Genomic DNA, 16,211 nt, shown 5'->3' with positions numbered 1-16,211 from the left:
TTTCATGTTACCTGGATGGAAAGGACAAGATATGTTCCAAGTTGGTTGCAAATTGCACAAATCTAAGGTTTTTTTTGATATCACATGAGTGCCAAAGAAATTTGTCTCTCTTGCTTCTCCTCCATCAACTTGCTCAGCTGTACATATGTAAATTTATATAATAATATGTATGTATACATTATATACACATATGTACATAACTGGGTCTGGTAACACTGGTATTATCACCCATGACAGCAGGTGTAATTTCTCATCACAAACACAAAGCTACAATATACATGAATGTAAATGTCACTGTCAAGACCAGCTAGGCTTGAGTGGTCTGCTTTGCAGGCTGCTTTTTCCAAGCCCAGTGGCAAGTCGTATAAGTGGTCTGGGGCCTTAATGGAGCTCTGACCAGCCTGGGGATGATTGTAGGTGGCTGTATGTGGCTGTACAACTCTGTGGTGTTGAATGAAGACCTGTGCTATGCATTTCCTTACATTTTAGTCACTAAATGGCCCACAATTTGGCTTAATTCATCACTGTACATTCCGCCTTCAACATGTTAACAAACACTTGCCTCTCCTCCACCCCTATCTATAACGCTTATTGGAGTTTGCCTTAGGGTATCAATTTTAGGTTGAAAACTATCTAAAATGGTGGGAAACTTGAATTGCACAGTGAATGTTCTGCAAGGAATTGGTATAAAACACAAGTACTGTAATAATAAGACTGGTATTCCCAGACATGGCCACATGTGTGACTGGATCTGGGAAACCTGTCTTATGGTCCATGACAGTAAGTTTGGTTTTTTGACACAAACACAATTAAAGCTCTATGAATGTATTATCAAATTTCACTATCACAATCAACTGGTCTGTTTTTGCTCGCTATTTTCTCCAAGCTCAGTGGTGAGCCATAAGAGTGGTTTGAGGTCTTGATAGAGCCGGAGATAGCTGTGTGTGGCTGTACAGCTTCGTGGTATTGGATAATGAACTGTACTGTAAATTTTGCTTTATTTTAGCCAGTTTGATCCCCGAATGGCCCATAACTTGGCAACACATCCCTATGCTTTCCTCTTTAATTTTGTAAACAGTCTCCTGGTCCCTGCCATTTCCCCTTTTAGAGATACAGTCAATTTTGGTCTAAAATAGTGGCAAACTTTGCTATTCACTACTTGTTCAGTGGATAATCTGAAAGGTAATAAATAGTTGTAAAACGTGTGTAAAATGTGTGAAAATTTGGCACATGTAGCTACAACCATTGGCAAGCTATACTCTGAATACTTAAAACCTGCATTTCACAAACCTTGTAAATGGGAAATAAGACTGGTTTTCCCAGAGACAGTCATATATATGCATTGACCAAAGGAAAACCTCTATATTACAGCAAAAATGGGCCAAAAATTCAGGATCCTAAAGTAGAAGTTCCACTGTGTATCTCTACACAAAACTATGTACTCCTACTATTATGAAGAATAAGAATTATTCATACCTTACTGTATATGGGGTCACATCAGTTACAGCACACTTACAAGGGATACACTACTACATCAAGACACATGATAGCGTGTCATACAGCCAAGGACAGCCAATGCGTCCAGGCGAGCAACAGACAAGTGTGTGTTTAACAGAAACCAGCTTTCATGCATTCTTATCTCAGTAATGACTGAACAGAATAGCTCATTTTTCTGTGGAACATCTCTCGGAGTGGATATCTTCCATATCAAATTTGAGCTAAGTCAGTCCAGCCATCTTTGAGATACGTGCCTTCAAATTCATCTTATCCATACGTATTTTTCATCTTCTCAAGTTAATTTTTCACTTACAAAAATTGCCATACTTTATTGGATTCTTTTCAAATTTGGAGGGTTCATAGAGTATGTGTAGAAGTTACAAGCAATGTTCAAAAAGTATAAGTGCAATTTTTTGTCATGCCTGCAAGGTAAACTACATACTGAAAAAACAAATTTAAAATCAGTAGCTGATTATGATCTATTATGATTTGAAGTAGATATAAAACAAAAACCATATCTGTGAAGCAAGCTCGATTGAGTAATAGAACAGTCACCGAGAGGTTAAAAAACGAGCATGAAAATGTCCAAAAAATTGTCCAGGGTTTGAACCAGAGACCTGCACACTATATACTCAAACCCTTTACCACTCCGTCAGTTACCCATCTTACTTAATTTCTACCTTATAAATGAAGGGGAATAGAAAGCACTTTTCTTAACTCATACAAAGTTGAAGACATAGAAAGAAAAAGTGCTCAAAAAATGTGTGCTCTATTAGAGTACTACAAAAATATTAAATAGTCAAATAAAATAGGTACATAAGACTCATACGATTGATATACTCTAATAGTGAATCGGTGGTAGTGCAACTTGTTGTCACACCTACTGACAAAACTGCTTGCAAACTAGTTGAATTCTCTTATAAACTATCAACATACAAACCTTTAGTAATGTTATGGAAATCTGTTTAAATATCAATTGAGTTAAAACAAGAAAAACAACCATTTCGAGATCTTGAGAGCAGCCATATATACATGAGACATTCAACAGCTGATATGAAGTTACAAAACAACACAAATTAATTTCAAAATAGTACAAATGTCACTTAAAATCTAGTTCTTCTGCTTACCTGTAGAAGATAGACAATATACAAATGATATCTACAGCCAAGCTGTGAAAAAAACTGTGTGGCCTTCCAATAATAGACTAGTATGAAAGAGATGTGATGTCAAAGGTGGTGGTCAAGAAATGGCTACAATTATTATGCATTATAATAAGTTGTTTTTATAGACGTCTGGCAATGATTGTCATTTGTCCTTCAGATTACTTTTCAATTATACTGTCCTCAGGGGCGTAGCCACGGGGGGTTCAAAGGGTTCGGACGAACCCCCTTTTCAGAGTTAAGTTTTTTAAATCGTGATACTGGTTAACTAGAACTGAATTAACTTACACAAATCCACTGAAATGGGTAGCTACAGGTCTTCAGGCAGAGGAATTCAAGTACCTCTACTCGCTATTGCGAATGAATTTATAAGAATACACGTGTTTACACATGTACACGTGTTTACATTTGCACACCTACGAAATTCTATACTTAGGGCAGAACCCCCCTTTTGGAAATCCTGCCTACGCCCCTGGTCCTATCTTCTTTGTAAAAGAGAGTGCGGCCCCAAAAAAGACCAGGATGAAAAAAAATGTGAAATCCAAGGTGGCAGCCAAGAAATGGCTGTGATGGTAGGTTAATAGCAAAACATTTAATTATGACACTTCAGGTGAATTTGGTGCCGAATCCTAGTGGAGGAGGCAACGCAAATTCACCTGAATTGTCGTAATCGCCATTAACCTACCATCACAGCCATTTTTTTGGCCACCACCTTGGATCTCACATCTTTTTTCACCCTGGCCTTTTTCAGTTGGGAGCCACACTCTTTATTACAGCTTGGCTATTTTTGTTTAGATAACCTAATCCAATGGCTTTGAAGTTTAATTTGTTTTTACACAAATCATTGTTGTTCTTATCTACAGATGCAATGAAGATGATATGTGACTGGACCTACGAAAATAGGGCATGTGGTCACATGATTTTTACCTACTTTTTCAAACGTCCATCACTCATAACCTTTTGTACCATACTGCTATGGCAATGCAATTATCAGCTCTTAGTAAGCATTTAATTGGCTTTATGATGCAAGTTACAGAATGCAAATATTCCATTCCAAAACTGAGATATGACCTGTAAAGTGATGGGGTGTAGTTTGTGCCCACATGCCCTGTTTTCGCTGGCCTGGTCACATATGATCAAACTAGTGCGCTACCAATACAGAAAAATACCTACTGATCTGATACTAAAGACAATTTATAGCTACTGATATTTAATTAATTAATTTATTATTTATTATTTATACAGAGCAGTCAGCCCTGTTAGCATGCTGAGGAAAAAAAAGAGTTACAATACACAAATCAATTATCTAATTACAAGTGCAATAATGTGATTGTAAAAGTGATGCAGAGTGAGAGATTTTGTGCTTGTTTGTTCATGGCTATATAAAATTGTAATACATATGTAGTGCCTGTATTTATTTGCAATAGCATTTTATAACAAACTAAATTCCTTCCAAGTTGGATACACTAATTGTCAATTAAGATTTTGCAGTGACTGTTCTATTAGAGTATCTCAATGTTTCATGCAAAACGTGATAAGTTGCAGTAGCTCAATTTTTACAAAGCAAACCCTGCACCTTTCATGCTAAAATACACAATTTATAGCCTGTTGTCACAAATTTTATTAGCATAGCACTTATTATGATGATTATGATGATGACGATTGGCACGAATAGGTCTTAATAATAGTGTACTACCCTGCCACAATCTGTACCAAAATGATCATCAACTTTGATTCAGTGGAATACTAGAGAAGTTGTAATAGTACAGTATTACAGAGTTTATTTAATTACTTTTGTAATGCTCTAATGGAGTGCACATTTTTTTGAGGATTTCTAATAGAACACACATAGAATGTCCTAGATTTTCAATTGGTAGCTAGCTAGATCTACAAATTATGAACTTTCCACTATTGAGTAGATTTTAGCTAGAATTTTCATATAAATAACTTAGTGACAAAATCACTAAGCATTAAACTTTGCATACATGGTAAGGATCTAACATTTATTTGAAATGGCTGTGGGCACACTATACTAAGTACAGTTGTAACATGCGCACAAACAAGTGGTCTGCTGATATGTCCACCCAAAAGCACTAGGGCCATAGGCCCGAGGGCTGATGGTGGACATATCAGGCAGACCATGGGTGCCCGTGTTACAACTACAGTGAAACCTTGTTAATAGGACCACCTATGGGACACATGATAAGTGGCCCTATTACTGAGGTGGCCCTATTACCGAAAACCTCATTAATGTGGCCATATAACAAAGTGGCCTTATTATTGAGGTTTTCAACAACCTATACAAGGTTTTAAACAACCTATACAAGGTTTTAAACAACCTATACAAGGTTTTAAACAAACCAACCACTGCCTAGCTGTAACAGCAATTACAATTGATCTAAGCACACTATGTAGAGTTTATCACAGAGAAATGTAGGAATATACACTGTACCAATTATTCCAGTATTACTTGAGACATGATGGTTAGAAAAGTATACTGCCAGAATAATGGGTACAGCTTTCAGTAGTAAAAATATGCACTTAAGAGTAGCAACTTTTGCAGTGATACCTTGACTGCCTCCTCATTTTGGCCTCTATACTGAGGGAACATTGTATTAGTTTTGCCAGTTTGGTCCTGTCGCATGTGGCCACTGGCCTTAATAATGAGGTGGCCCTATTAATGAAAATTAAATAAATGTAATATAATGGAAAATATGTTTGGACTTGCTGGACCTGGCCATTATAATGAGGTGGCCTCTTTACTGAGGTGGCCACTAAGTGACTCAGAGGTTTCACTGTATTATGTAACACTTCTATTACAGGCTAATATCCTGTCAGGTGATTAACCACCCATGCCAATACAAGTGAAACCACTGGAGTGGATTCATTATTATAGTATTTTTTTTAAATTGTTAATTTAAAAGTGAAGTCAATAAAAAGCAGTGAAACAAGAGAAGAATGATGATATATTACAGCATAGCTCAGTGGGAAGTCCCTACTTTGGCATTGAACAATTAATGTAGGCTTGGGGTCAAATACATGAGTATTTGTATTTAGTTGTATTTAAATACTATTTTAAATATTTGTATTTGTAATTTGAAGTTTTGAAACAACATGTATTTGTATTTGTACTTAAATACTTTGTGTAAAAACTTAAAATACTTTCTACAAAAACTTCAAATACTTTGCTTGGAAGAGAATCTGTATGACCTAATCTGCATGTAAAATTTTTTTGGTTGGAAGATGATTTCTTTGACTTATTGACACCTTAATCTGTAAAAATATATCAAAACCTAATTATTATTTTTTCAATTTCTTTGAATGGGAAGAGTTATGAAGAACTTATTTTGCTTTGAAGTTGAATAGTACATAAGTACAAGCATTCAAATCCTGCAACATAGTTCCATAATAAATAAACTAGTGTCCATTTGGTTCTACTTGGGGTACTTAGAGACAATGAGTTACTCTCTAGAATTCCTATGGATATAATTACATGAAAATAACAAGGAGAAAACATCCTGACCACCTGGTAGACTCCTGTAAGCGTTCGAGCGTAAATCGGATGGCTGCAGGTTTGAGGCTACCTAGGTCCAGTCATGGATTTTTTCTCCTTTCTCCAACTTTTCAAACACATCTTAAGTAGCTAAAGTCTTTGAGCAGGCTGTAGGACCAGGTGTCCTACAGACCTTCACAGAGGTGTGTACTATTGGGTGGTTGTGTAAGGTGTAGTTCAAATCAAAGGATCAAAGTACAGAAGTATTTTAAAAGTATTAAATGCTTTTAAAAGTATTTGTATTTGAAATACATCCTGGATATAAGTATTTGTATTTGTAATTTGTGTTCCATACTTTCAGAGTATTTGTATTTAAATACTTTTCAAAGTATTTGACCCCAAGCTTGAATTAATGTGGGACTTTCCCACCGAATAGCATCATTAATCTCTTGTTTCACTGCTTTTTAATTTTTTTTAAAATCCTAGTTTTTTTGTTGTAGCACAGCTAGCTATACACAGTAAAAACAAAGTAGTGAACGTCACTACTTTATGTAGTGACGTTCACTACTTTTAGATTCACTACAACGTAGTGAATTATCAAAGTAGTGAAGGTCACTACCAATGTAGTGACGTTCACTACATTTTAATTCACTACGTTGTAGTGAAATCATAATGTAGTGACGTTCACTACAAAAAGTAGTGACGTTCACTACATTTTAATTCACTACATTGTAGTGAAATCATAATGTAGTGACGTTCACTATAAAAAGTAGTGACGTTCACTACATTTTAATTCACTACATTGTAGTGAAATCATAATGTAGTGACGTTCACTACAAAAAGTAGTGACCTTCACTACATTTTAATTCACTACATTGTAGTGAAATCATAATGTAGTGACGGTCACTACAAAAAGTAGTGACCTTCACTACATTATAAATTTTTACTATACATCAATATAACAGCATGTTAAGAACACTGTTACTGTCAGTAACATTTAACATTGGTATATAAAGGACAGTTTCTGAGGTATCATAACAGACTATAAACCAAAATTGCAGGTTGATAGACTTCTTTAAATAAAATGTTACCTCTGAAAAATGACAACCTCTTTATAACAGTATGGTCACAAAGTGTCCACTAGAAGTATCATCTGCATATTTCACCACAACTATGTAAACTTGCTGTGTATTCACAGTAGTATAGGCTAAATGTAGCAAAACCAAACAAAATATCCGATTGTACATATGTGGGTGTGTGTGTGTGTGTGTGTGATAACACTGGAAAACAGCAGTCATGTATTGTAGCCTCAGATTTTCTATTGGTAGGGACTATACAGTACATTTGATAAATTTCTGATTTGAAGATTAAGATTCCCACCTGAAGCCATTTATTGAAGTGAAAAGGATGCTTATAAGAAGATACTATGAGTTTGCACATGCATGAAAGATCACATGACAACCTTTAGAAATTTGCAGGGGATATGGTATGGGATGCTGCTGTCAATGCTAAGGAGCTAGGATTTACTTCACAAAGGACTTTCATTCATTGATTAGGTTCAACATGTACTTCTGCAGGAACGTCAATGAAGTCTTTGCAGACATTCTACTAGGCTGTAGTAAGCCAAGTAAAAAAGTTTTGACTACTTTTCTGGACATGGGGAAACTAGGCAAATCTGATGTCAAACTGTACTCATAAATTTTAGTATGTAAATGCTATAAATACCTGCATTTATGAAACCACTAAACTTTCACGTTCATGTAATCAAAATGGTAAATGTAAAATATTATATAACATCAACTATACGTACTGTTAAGTTTAACAATGGAAATATACGTATAATGTACATACGTAACAAAAACACATCTTTGACCAGCTTCTGCATCTTTCATCCAGCAGCGGGCAGAACGAGTCTGTAAATGAAAAACAATATATCATGTACATGTATCTGGAAACATAGACATTTGTGAAATGTGCCTTGTTCTGTATTTATTAGGGATGAAAAAATTACTCGCTAAGGAAATTCACTCAGACAGTCTTTCTAGAATCCACTCAAACTAGCTCATTATGTCACACGACCATACAAATCCCCTTCTAGCCTGAGTATTCCTAGGGTTTGCAGGTCGAGACATGGTCGGGGTTTACATTGTCAGTGCTTACCCGGTAGGTGGGAAACTATAATTTTCAGTGATGCAAATCCCCACCTTGGCCAGGCAATAAGAATGTAAAGCTTCTCTAATTGCAAGTCCTGATTTTGACTTGAAAGGCAAGCCATGCAAATGGTAACCCAGAACCTTTGCATTATGCAATGTTTCAGAGTCTAACTGTTATGCTTTAATTTATAATACAAATACTGTATTGCCTTGAGTTATGCACCTATCAGTGTAATCCCTGACTATACCACTGATACGGGATGAGGTGGAGGCAAACAGGCTGTGTGAAATAGTTCACTTGTGAAGGTGGGTTGATATTTCCCTGGTTGAGAATATGTAGCTGACACAGATAGATAGTCTGGGCATGTGAAACTATGTTGGGTGGAGGTGCATGTGTGTAGAGTATTTTCTGTCCAGCTTTAGACTATAGAACAAGTGCCCGCAAACAACATATATGTGACCAGATTTGCGAAAGGGGGTCTTCCATACATCTAAATTACCAAATTTAATGACTCATAACCAGACCTCTTAACTATCACAATTTGGTCATGAGACGCATGATTTCAGCCTTCATATCACGACCACTTGTTGATCTCACGATTTCCAATAAAATTTTCTAAGGCACGCTAAATCTCCTTGATTTAAGCCCCAAAACGTCTTGTAGCAGGTGTCACGTGATCAGATAATTAGAATAGTGGGGTGCCTCTGTATTTTGAGCTGAAAATTTTGGCAGTTTCCCATACTTTTGAATGTGTCACAATCAAGTCACTTTGCTGCCAAACTCAATGAACTGACCCCTATTTAAAGGTGAAATCCTTTGAGAAAAGACTCAGTACACTGAAGAATTAGGTGAAATCCTACCAGTTGTGTTATTACAAATGTTTATTGCTTAATTTCAGTTGTTGTGAGACGTACTTGTGCGGAAAATCTGTGCTGAACACTAAATCCACAGCTGGATACTGATTACTCAAGAGATGGGAGGTGATTTCAACAACGAATCACTGGTGAGCCAGTACATCAGCTGAGTTGAAAGACTGATATCACGTGATTCAACGATGGAGCAAAATAGTAGGTTCTTGTCATATAGTAGGCTACACTATAGTATAGAGATATTATAAGCTGCAGTAAACAGCAGTACTGCGCTCACATAGCTAGCTAGTTGTGCCTTTTAAAACATTTTTTTGTTAAAACAAGTGTAACTATGTGCATGAGCCCCAGCACAAAGATGGTAGGCTTCACAGCTGCATGGGGATGGGTGGCTGGCTTTCTCACAACCAGATCTGCTTCCAGGTTGAGAGGTCTGTGATATCTTTAGACTAAAAAGGCTATTGATTAAAAAATTGGACAGTAGTGAGCACTAACATAGTTTAGTGGATGGACAAATTTTCAAGTTAATACATTCCTTGAGCAATGAGTTATGGACTTCTGAGTTCATAGAATTGGATGTGTGTGGAAGACCCCTTTTCATAAATCCAGTCACATACCGAGTAACCATTAATTATCTATGAAGGAACACACCTAACACTCACACTTAAGTTTCATGATGATTCTGTATAAGGCCACCCCATGTAGTTTCCCATCATCCGTCCAGCATCATCATAACTTAATATATGCACTCTCATAGCGTATTCATTTACATGTACTTTTGATATGTACTTTCATAGTGTATTCATATTAGTAATAATGTACAGTACTCATGTAAACTTCACACTAACGTATTTTAAGGAATATACAGGATTTTACGCTACATAGTATATACTACGTAAATAAACCACATATAGTCTAAAATTATAGTACCTTAACATCTAAGATAATAATGCTGATTATCTGGTGATGTTTTTAAATACAACGTAGCCACCCTGAAGACACATCCTTTGCCAGCTTCTTTCCAAGTTCCAACTTCTTTTTTATCTTTCATCACGCAGTGGCCATTACAGATCTGCAATAGAAAACAATACTTTAAACTGAAAAGATATAATGAAATAATTGCACATATTTTGTGACTTTGCGTATGTGATTGGCTGAGCAAAGACCGGTTATTTTCGCCCATTCCTTGGATTCTATTTTATTGCTTCTCCGTTATCTATAGTAACAAAAGGAGTGGACAAAGAAGAAGACCATTCCAACAATGAAGTGACCATGGTAAACTTAATTTTTACCGCATCACCCATAACTCACATGGCTTCTGATGTATATACATGAAATAAAGATTGTCTTACTCCCCATGAAAAGGCAAATCTGATGGTTTATATAGGTTTTATTGATTCGTGCTTTGTTTCAGTACATAAAAACTAAAACATGCATAATTTTTTATGTATATAGCATGCATATTTTTATACTCAATACTTTTTTACTACAAAATAGAACCATACAAAAACAGCTGGTTTTCGCTCACTATTATAACTGTGGATAATCGACTCTGCTATATCTGATTACTAGAGATCCATTAGCTACAGTATTAAGTAACTCTTGATACCTCCAAGTTTACCCTTAAAGCTTCTGAGAAAGCTGGTACGTGTCTCAGTGACACTATCATTTGGCAGTGTTTCATGTAGGGTTGGTGGTGAGAGTATTCATGGCAGCAGGAAATCACATCTTATATGCATAATTCAATTATTTGTGAATGGTTATCGCTATCATACAGAAGCGATCACGGAATTGAATTGAATATAAGCCGATGGCATATAACAGGTTTAGCATCATCCTGTTTCTTGCAGTATTGAAATGTTAAATATTTGCTCAGCACTTGCATTTACTGGAAGTGATACAATACAGACTGGAAATACGGCTGGTCAAGTATAAACACAGGGGCAGATCCAGGGAGTTCAAAGGGTTCCATGGAACCTCATTCTGGAAATTCCCCATGCTAAATCCGCCATTGCTTTGGTTCCATTCCAAGAAGCCAAAATGCTCCACATGGCTCTCTATAAATTCTCTCTTGAAAAGCACCCTAGTGATATGACTATGGTTGACAGTCACACAGTAAACAATGAAGGTGCAAGATACTCTAATAGAGCATACCAATACTACAAGAACAATGGCTGGTCTCCGTAGTCAAGCGATGAATAGATGTTTGGTTCCCCTTTTGCATTGGTCCCATCAGCAGCATATGGAGAATATAGTAATTGTTTAAACAGAACGACTTCAGAATTTACTTCTGGGGGCCGCACAATGTAAGGATTCCACCCATACCCTACTAGAAAGAGTACTACCCTGGCAGCACCCACTCCTTCACAAAAAGAGGAAGGGTCTGGTCACTCTCACTATAGCATTACAGAGTTGCAACTATGGAAGATAATTAAACAATGAGATCACAATGGCAGCAAGAATGGCATGTTTAACAACCATACGAAGTAAGCATAGTTATAGGTTAAACAAACTCAACCAAAAAGCACAACCAAAAAATAGTTTTTATATTGATTAGGCATCACGAGTACATCAGCTCCAACTACATGGCCCTCTACCTCCATCTTTTGTTCTTTTAAAGAACACCCTATTGTTGACTACAAGCAGCCATTACATCTTCACAAAACATATTACATAATTCCAAGAGCTATTATTAACTCTTGATAATTCTATAGTATCAATGCATGATAACTTAAAAAAAATTGTGAATACCAACAACATAATCTGATTGGCACAGCCTGTTTTCTGTAACATGCTACTGATTTGAATGCTAGAGTAACCGGACCAGGATGGGTACCGGCACATTATACAGTAACTGAATTAAAATAACTTGACCAGAAATGAAAATCTTCCAGCACTTGCAAAGTCGAGGCTTCATATTCTGGGAATGGCATTACAAGACCAGTGAGCTCTTTAGGATGTCTTTGGAGTGAGCTCCATAAAAAAAGTTATCACAAAATGATCTCAGTAGTATTTCTGACCCTTTAAAGAACTCTTAGATAACAAGGGAAGAACAAAAATTTTGGTCTCAACAGTTATGGTTAATACATTTTTTACCTCTGAAAGAGGAAAACCTGCAAAAAATGGATAAAAATTCTGGGTCCCAAAATGTCCAAAATAGCACATGAATAAATAGTACATGAAATCAGTCAATAGTGAGGACAAACCTTTCCATAAATATTAATTGAGGTCTGGCTGACATTGACCACAGTTGCAGGTCGCACAGTGGACTGGCAGCTAGTATCCTAATTAATGCCTGCACATCCACAAACTTTGGCACAGTCGCAATGTGTCATTGGGTTCAGAAAAGAAAAGAATGCCATAAATTCATTTTCCAGGTCAGTAGTCTGGCCATGCAAGTATATATATAATAATAATAGTGAGAGACTATTGACCCCGGGCCATCAATAAATAATGTCAGTAGTATATAGACCCTTTGCAGGTGAGCTGCTGCCATAGCAACATTCACCATTTTGGAGTACAACCTGATTTGCAACCCTGATAGCCAGTGTTGGGCAAGTTACTGTGTAAAAGTAACTAGTTACATATTACATGCAACTGAACTATTTAGTTACAGTTACATATTACTCATAAAATAAAGTTACTATAATAATATTACATATTATATTACTTTGTGTCCACAGCCTTAAGCTGTCACGTGTGAAACTACCACTTTATCACGTGACATGATTGCGTTGTTGGAAAATGTGCAAATCTTGGTTTTAAGTAAGAAGCTGGTGAATAAGCTTCATTCAGTAGGCTTCGTTACTTCGTTGTGGCTAGGCATTACTCAGAGGACAATGAACGAGATTAGTAACTTCGTTACTTGTAGTAATAATATTACGTAATATTACAGTAACTATATTACATAGGTAACGCGTTACATTTGTAAGCAAAGTAACTTGAGTTATATTACTCGTTTTTATAACGTATTTTGTTATATTTAGTTACCACAAAAGTAATAATATTACGTAACGCGCTACTAATGTAACGTGTTACTCCCAACACTGCTGATAGCATAGGGGAGAGTGTACGTTTAATCTACATGGTCAACCTTTGCTGTGGAATGCAGGAGAAGCAGCCCTAGGTATTGTTTTACTCTTATGAAAAGCAATGCTATCAGGTTTGCAAAACTGGTTGTACTCCAAGATGGCGGATGCTGCTATGGCAGCAGCTCACCTGCGAAGGGTCTATAGCCATACCAGGGATGGCGATGACCAGGGTTAGAGCCCTGGTAATCAGTCAAAGCACCGGTAATTTGTCAGTGTAAAGTGCTATTAGCCCTGGTAATAACATCTTAAAACCTTCGTAATTATGAAAGGCTGGCCATAGACAGTATATTGTACGTAGAATATACTATCTATGGGCTGGCTAACGCCCATTAATTCAAATGTGTGTTTACAGTTACAGCTTGTTTACTTACGATTTTAAACAGACTAATCAGGAACGGTTGATTACAGACGATAAACACTATAGATCTTCAGATACAGACTGCATAGCACTAAGCAGTAGCACCAGAGGTAGCACCTCGAGTAGCATCATGTCAAGGAAACTCTAAATAATGCCACATAAAATTGATGACGTCATCTACTTGGTAACATCGTTGCTCACTTAGTTACGTGCTGTAGAAGTCGTGTAAGTGGAAGACTAATAATTGTTCTTTTACTTCTGTTTTCTATTGACTAGGGACTGTTTCGTAACTGTGACGTGCGGTCAGGTGGCCGCAGAGTGGTCTCTCGAGTCAACTGAGTAGGCTAGGCAGCTTAGCACTGCGTACCTAGTAGCTGTTGCATTTAGCAAGTGGTTAACAATTCAGAAAAGTAAGTCTTAAATTGTAATTATTTGTTTTACACTTTTGCACACGTAGACTACCCCAGCCTGCGAAGTTGGCTGCCCGCCAATTTCCCGGCGCCGGCACTGTAGTACCAGAGCCGAGAGGTGATGAAGTTTGGGGCTTTCATTTTAATATACCATAAGGTATAGCACATAGTAACTGAATTGAGTGATGGAGTACTGACACTTATGGTGTGACTGGCGGTTACTTACAAACTGGATTGTCACAGTGTACACTGACGTATTTTAGCTTTCTGACATACCTGAGCTTCACGGTTTTACCACTACTAGCTAATCACTTTTTTTTTGTTTTCTGTATGTATGCATGTTTGTCAGTTTTGTTCTTGTATTTACCTTGCCGTTCCCACGCAGATCTTTTACTACGATCTGATTGTGGTTGCATGAGACCGAGGTCGCACATACTGTAAGCTAACTCTAATTGTGTTTTCTCATTTATAATAATGATGGTTCTCTCTCCATGCAGTAGCCGATTGATATTCATTGCAGTGGTGTATACCTGTGGGGTACTGCTGTGTGTCTGCAAGTGTTTAAGGTTTGTAGCTTTAAACAACCATTCTGCAGTTAAAATGTTGTTTGGCAGTTTAGGTAATACTGACTTTCCATTGGTAGCAGTTTTAAACAGGTAAATGCTTTAGCTTATTACATTGGAGATTGTTTACGATCTTTGTTTCTTGATATAGCGAATACTGCAAGACTAGCAAATGAAACAATTTGCTATCACTATACTGTGGTTACTAATAGGAACTGATCTAATATATCAGATGGTTATACCATGCACCCATCCCTTACGCACAGTTGTGCAATAGTTGGTAAGTGCATATATGTTTATCTCATATTACATATCAACAATTATTTTATCACAGCATAAATCATGTACATCTGCTCTATTGTAGCTATGCTGGTAAGATTTATTTAGCTACCATAGTTTGTATTATATTGTTATATCTTGCAGTTCAATGAGAAAACTTGCAATATACACTGCACAGTATCTGATGCATCTTTGCTGCTGCAGAATCTTCTCACAAGAAATTTCTGGACTAACATGTATGCACCTATACAAAAAAACTGACATTTTGTATACATGTATTTTTACTTGTATGCAGTATTGTTTTTAATGGAATTCTATGGTGCATGAATGCATAAACTGGATGCAAATGCGATGTAGTGAAATCACCGCAAATAAGTAGTGACGTTCACTGTAAAACAGTAGTGAAGTTCACTACTAATGGCACTGCAAGTAGTGACGTTCACTACAGTTGGTAGTGACGTTCACTACAATTAGTAGTGACGTTCACTACTTTTTTGTAGTGACGTTCACTACAAAAAAGTAGTGAACGTCACTACACAAAAATAGTGAGTATTGTGGCAGAGATTTCACTACTAATTAGTAGTGACGTTCACTACTTTGTTTTTACTGTGTACAATGTAACTTGTGACTGTTCAATTAGAATATCATACATGACTGTTGTATTAGAGTGACTGTTGTATTAGAGTGACTGTTGTATTAGAGTATATCTTGAGTTAGCCAAGAGGTGTGCAGCTAGTTAGACCAATGAAGGGTGAGGTCATATTGTTTACTGTTAAGTAAATAGATAGAGGTGTGGTCTCCATACTCTATTGCTATTAGTCCACCTAGATCCTTAATTGATGGTCGTGGTGGCGAACCTATCGCAAGTGGGATCCCAATTGCAAAGTTGCAGATATCTAGTTAGTATATCTCTTATAGTAGCGCTGTGGCTGAAGCACTTCTGAAATACAGCTCTGAAATAATCCTGTGACATGTAAATAAGCTGATATGGTTTCGTTGGACGAAGAAGACAAGCAGCCTGATTGAAGATAAAAGAAAAGACAAGGTGCAGAGGGCCTACACTCATCAGAACCCCAAAAAGCACATTCCATTGGTGAGTTTGTTATTGTGGCGTAAAATGGTGACCATGTGCTGCTTTGTTTGGCCTCTAGCCTTGCGACTGTGGTCAGGCAAGCAGTGAGACTAAAATTCAAGTTTTGGTGATTTAAAAATAATTATATCCGGCCATCTGTAAGTGTTTTGTTATATTTAATGTTATATATTATATGGACTAGTACTATTCTGCAAAGGTGATTTTCGTCACATAAAATGTCTCTAGGATGATTTTTAAAGGTGGGATT

General features: G+C 36.8%; 2 protein-coding genes and 2 long non-coding RNA genes across 10 annotated transcripts in view; 2 read left to right on the top strand and 2 right to left on the bottom strand.

The window, feature by feature from the left end:
• LOC136264318 (antiviral innate immune response receptor RIG-I-like) overlaps positions 1-16,211 on the top strand; it is a 174,612-nt gene that overhangs the window by 147,257 nt on the left and 11,144 nt on the right. The window lies entirely within an intron of this gene.
• LOC136264321 (putative phosphatidylglycerol/phosphatidylinositol transfer protein DDB_G0278295) overlaps positions 1-16,211 on the bottom strand; it is a 44,899-nt gene that overhangs the window by 21,679 nt on the left and 7,009 nt on the right. For all 3 annotated transcript variants that reach the window (XR_010705069.1, XM_066059037.1, XM_066059038.1), the window contains one exon: positions 12-137. Coding sequence is in view for 2 of the 3 variants with exons in the window: in XM_066059037.1 (XP_065915109.1) it covers positions 12-137 (126 nt within the window). In the remaining variant the exon portion in view is untranslated. The remainder of the gene's footprint in view (positions 1-11; positions 138-16,211) is intronic.
• Positions 7,012-13,786, bottom strand: LOC136264326 (uncharacterized). The gene is made up of 3 exons (XR_010705073.1): positions 13,633-13,786; positions 10,101-10,242; positions 7,012-8,063 (listed from the first exon to the last, which is right to left on the bottom strand). It is a non-coding gene; the product is annotated as an uncharacterized lncRNA (long non-coding RNA).
• LOC136264325 (uncharacterized) lies at positions 13,678-15,207 on the top strand. Of its 3 annotated transcripts, none has more exons than XR_010705071.1 (9): positions 13,678-13,844; positions 13,896-14,029; positions 14,077-14,186; positions 14,415-14,466; positions 14,527-14,595; positions 14,649-14,685; positions 14,744-14,872; positions 14,927-14,964; positions 15,016-15,207. It is a non-coding gene; the product is annotated as an uncharacterized lncRNA (long non-coding RNA). The 3 variants fall into 3 exon arrangements; XR_010705070.1 differs by having other exon boundaries at positions 14,644-14,685; XR_010705072.1 differs by lacking the exon at positions 14,077-14,186 and having other exon boundaries at positions 14,644-14,685.

The sequence above is a fragment of the Dysidea avara genome, chromosome 8 (genome assembly GCF_963678975.1).
Source record: "Dysidea avara chromosome 8, odDysAvar1.4, whole genome shotgun sequence".
Taxonomy (NCBI): Eukaryota; Metazoa; Porifera; class Demospongiae; order Dictyoceratida; family Dysideidae; genus Dysidea; species Dysidea avara.
The sequence above is the reverse complement of the archived record's forward strand: the minus strand, read 5'-3'. Positions and strand labels throughout refer to the sequence as shown.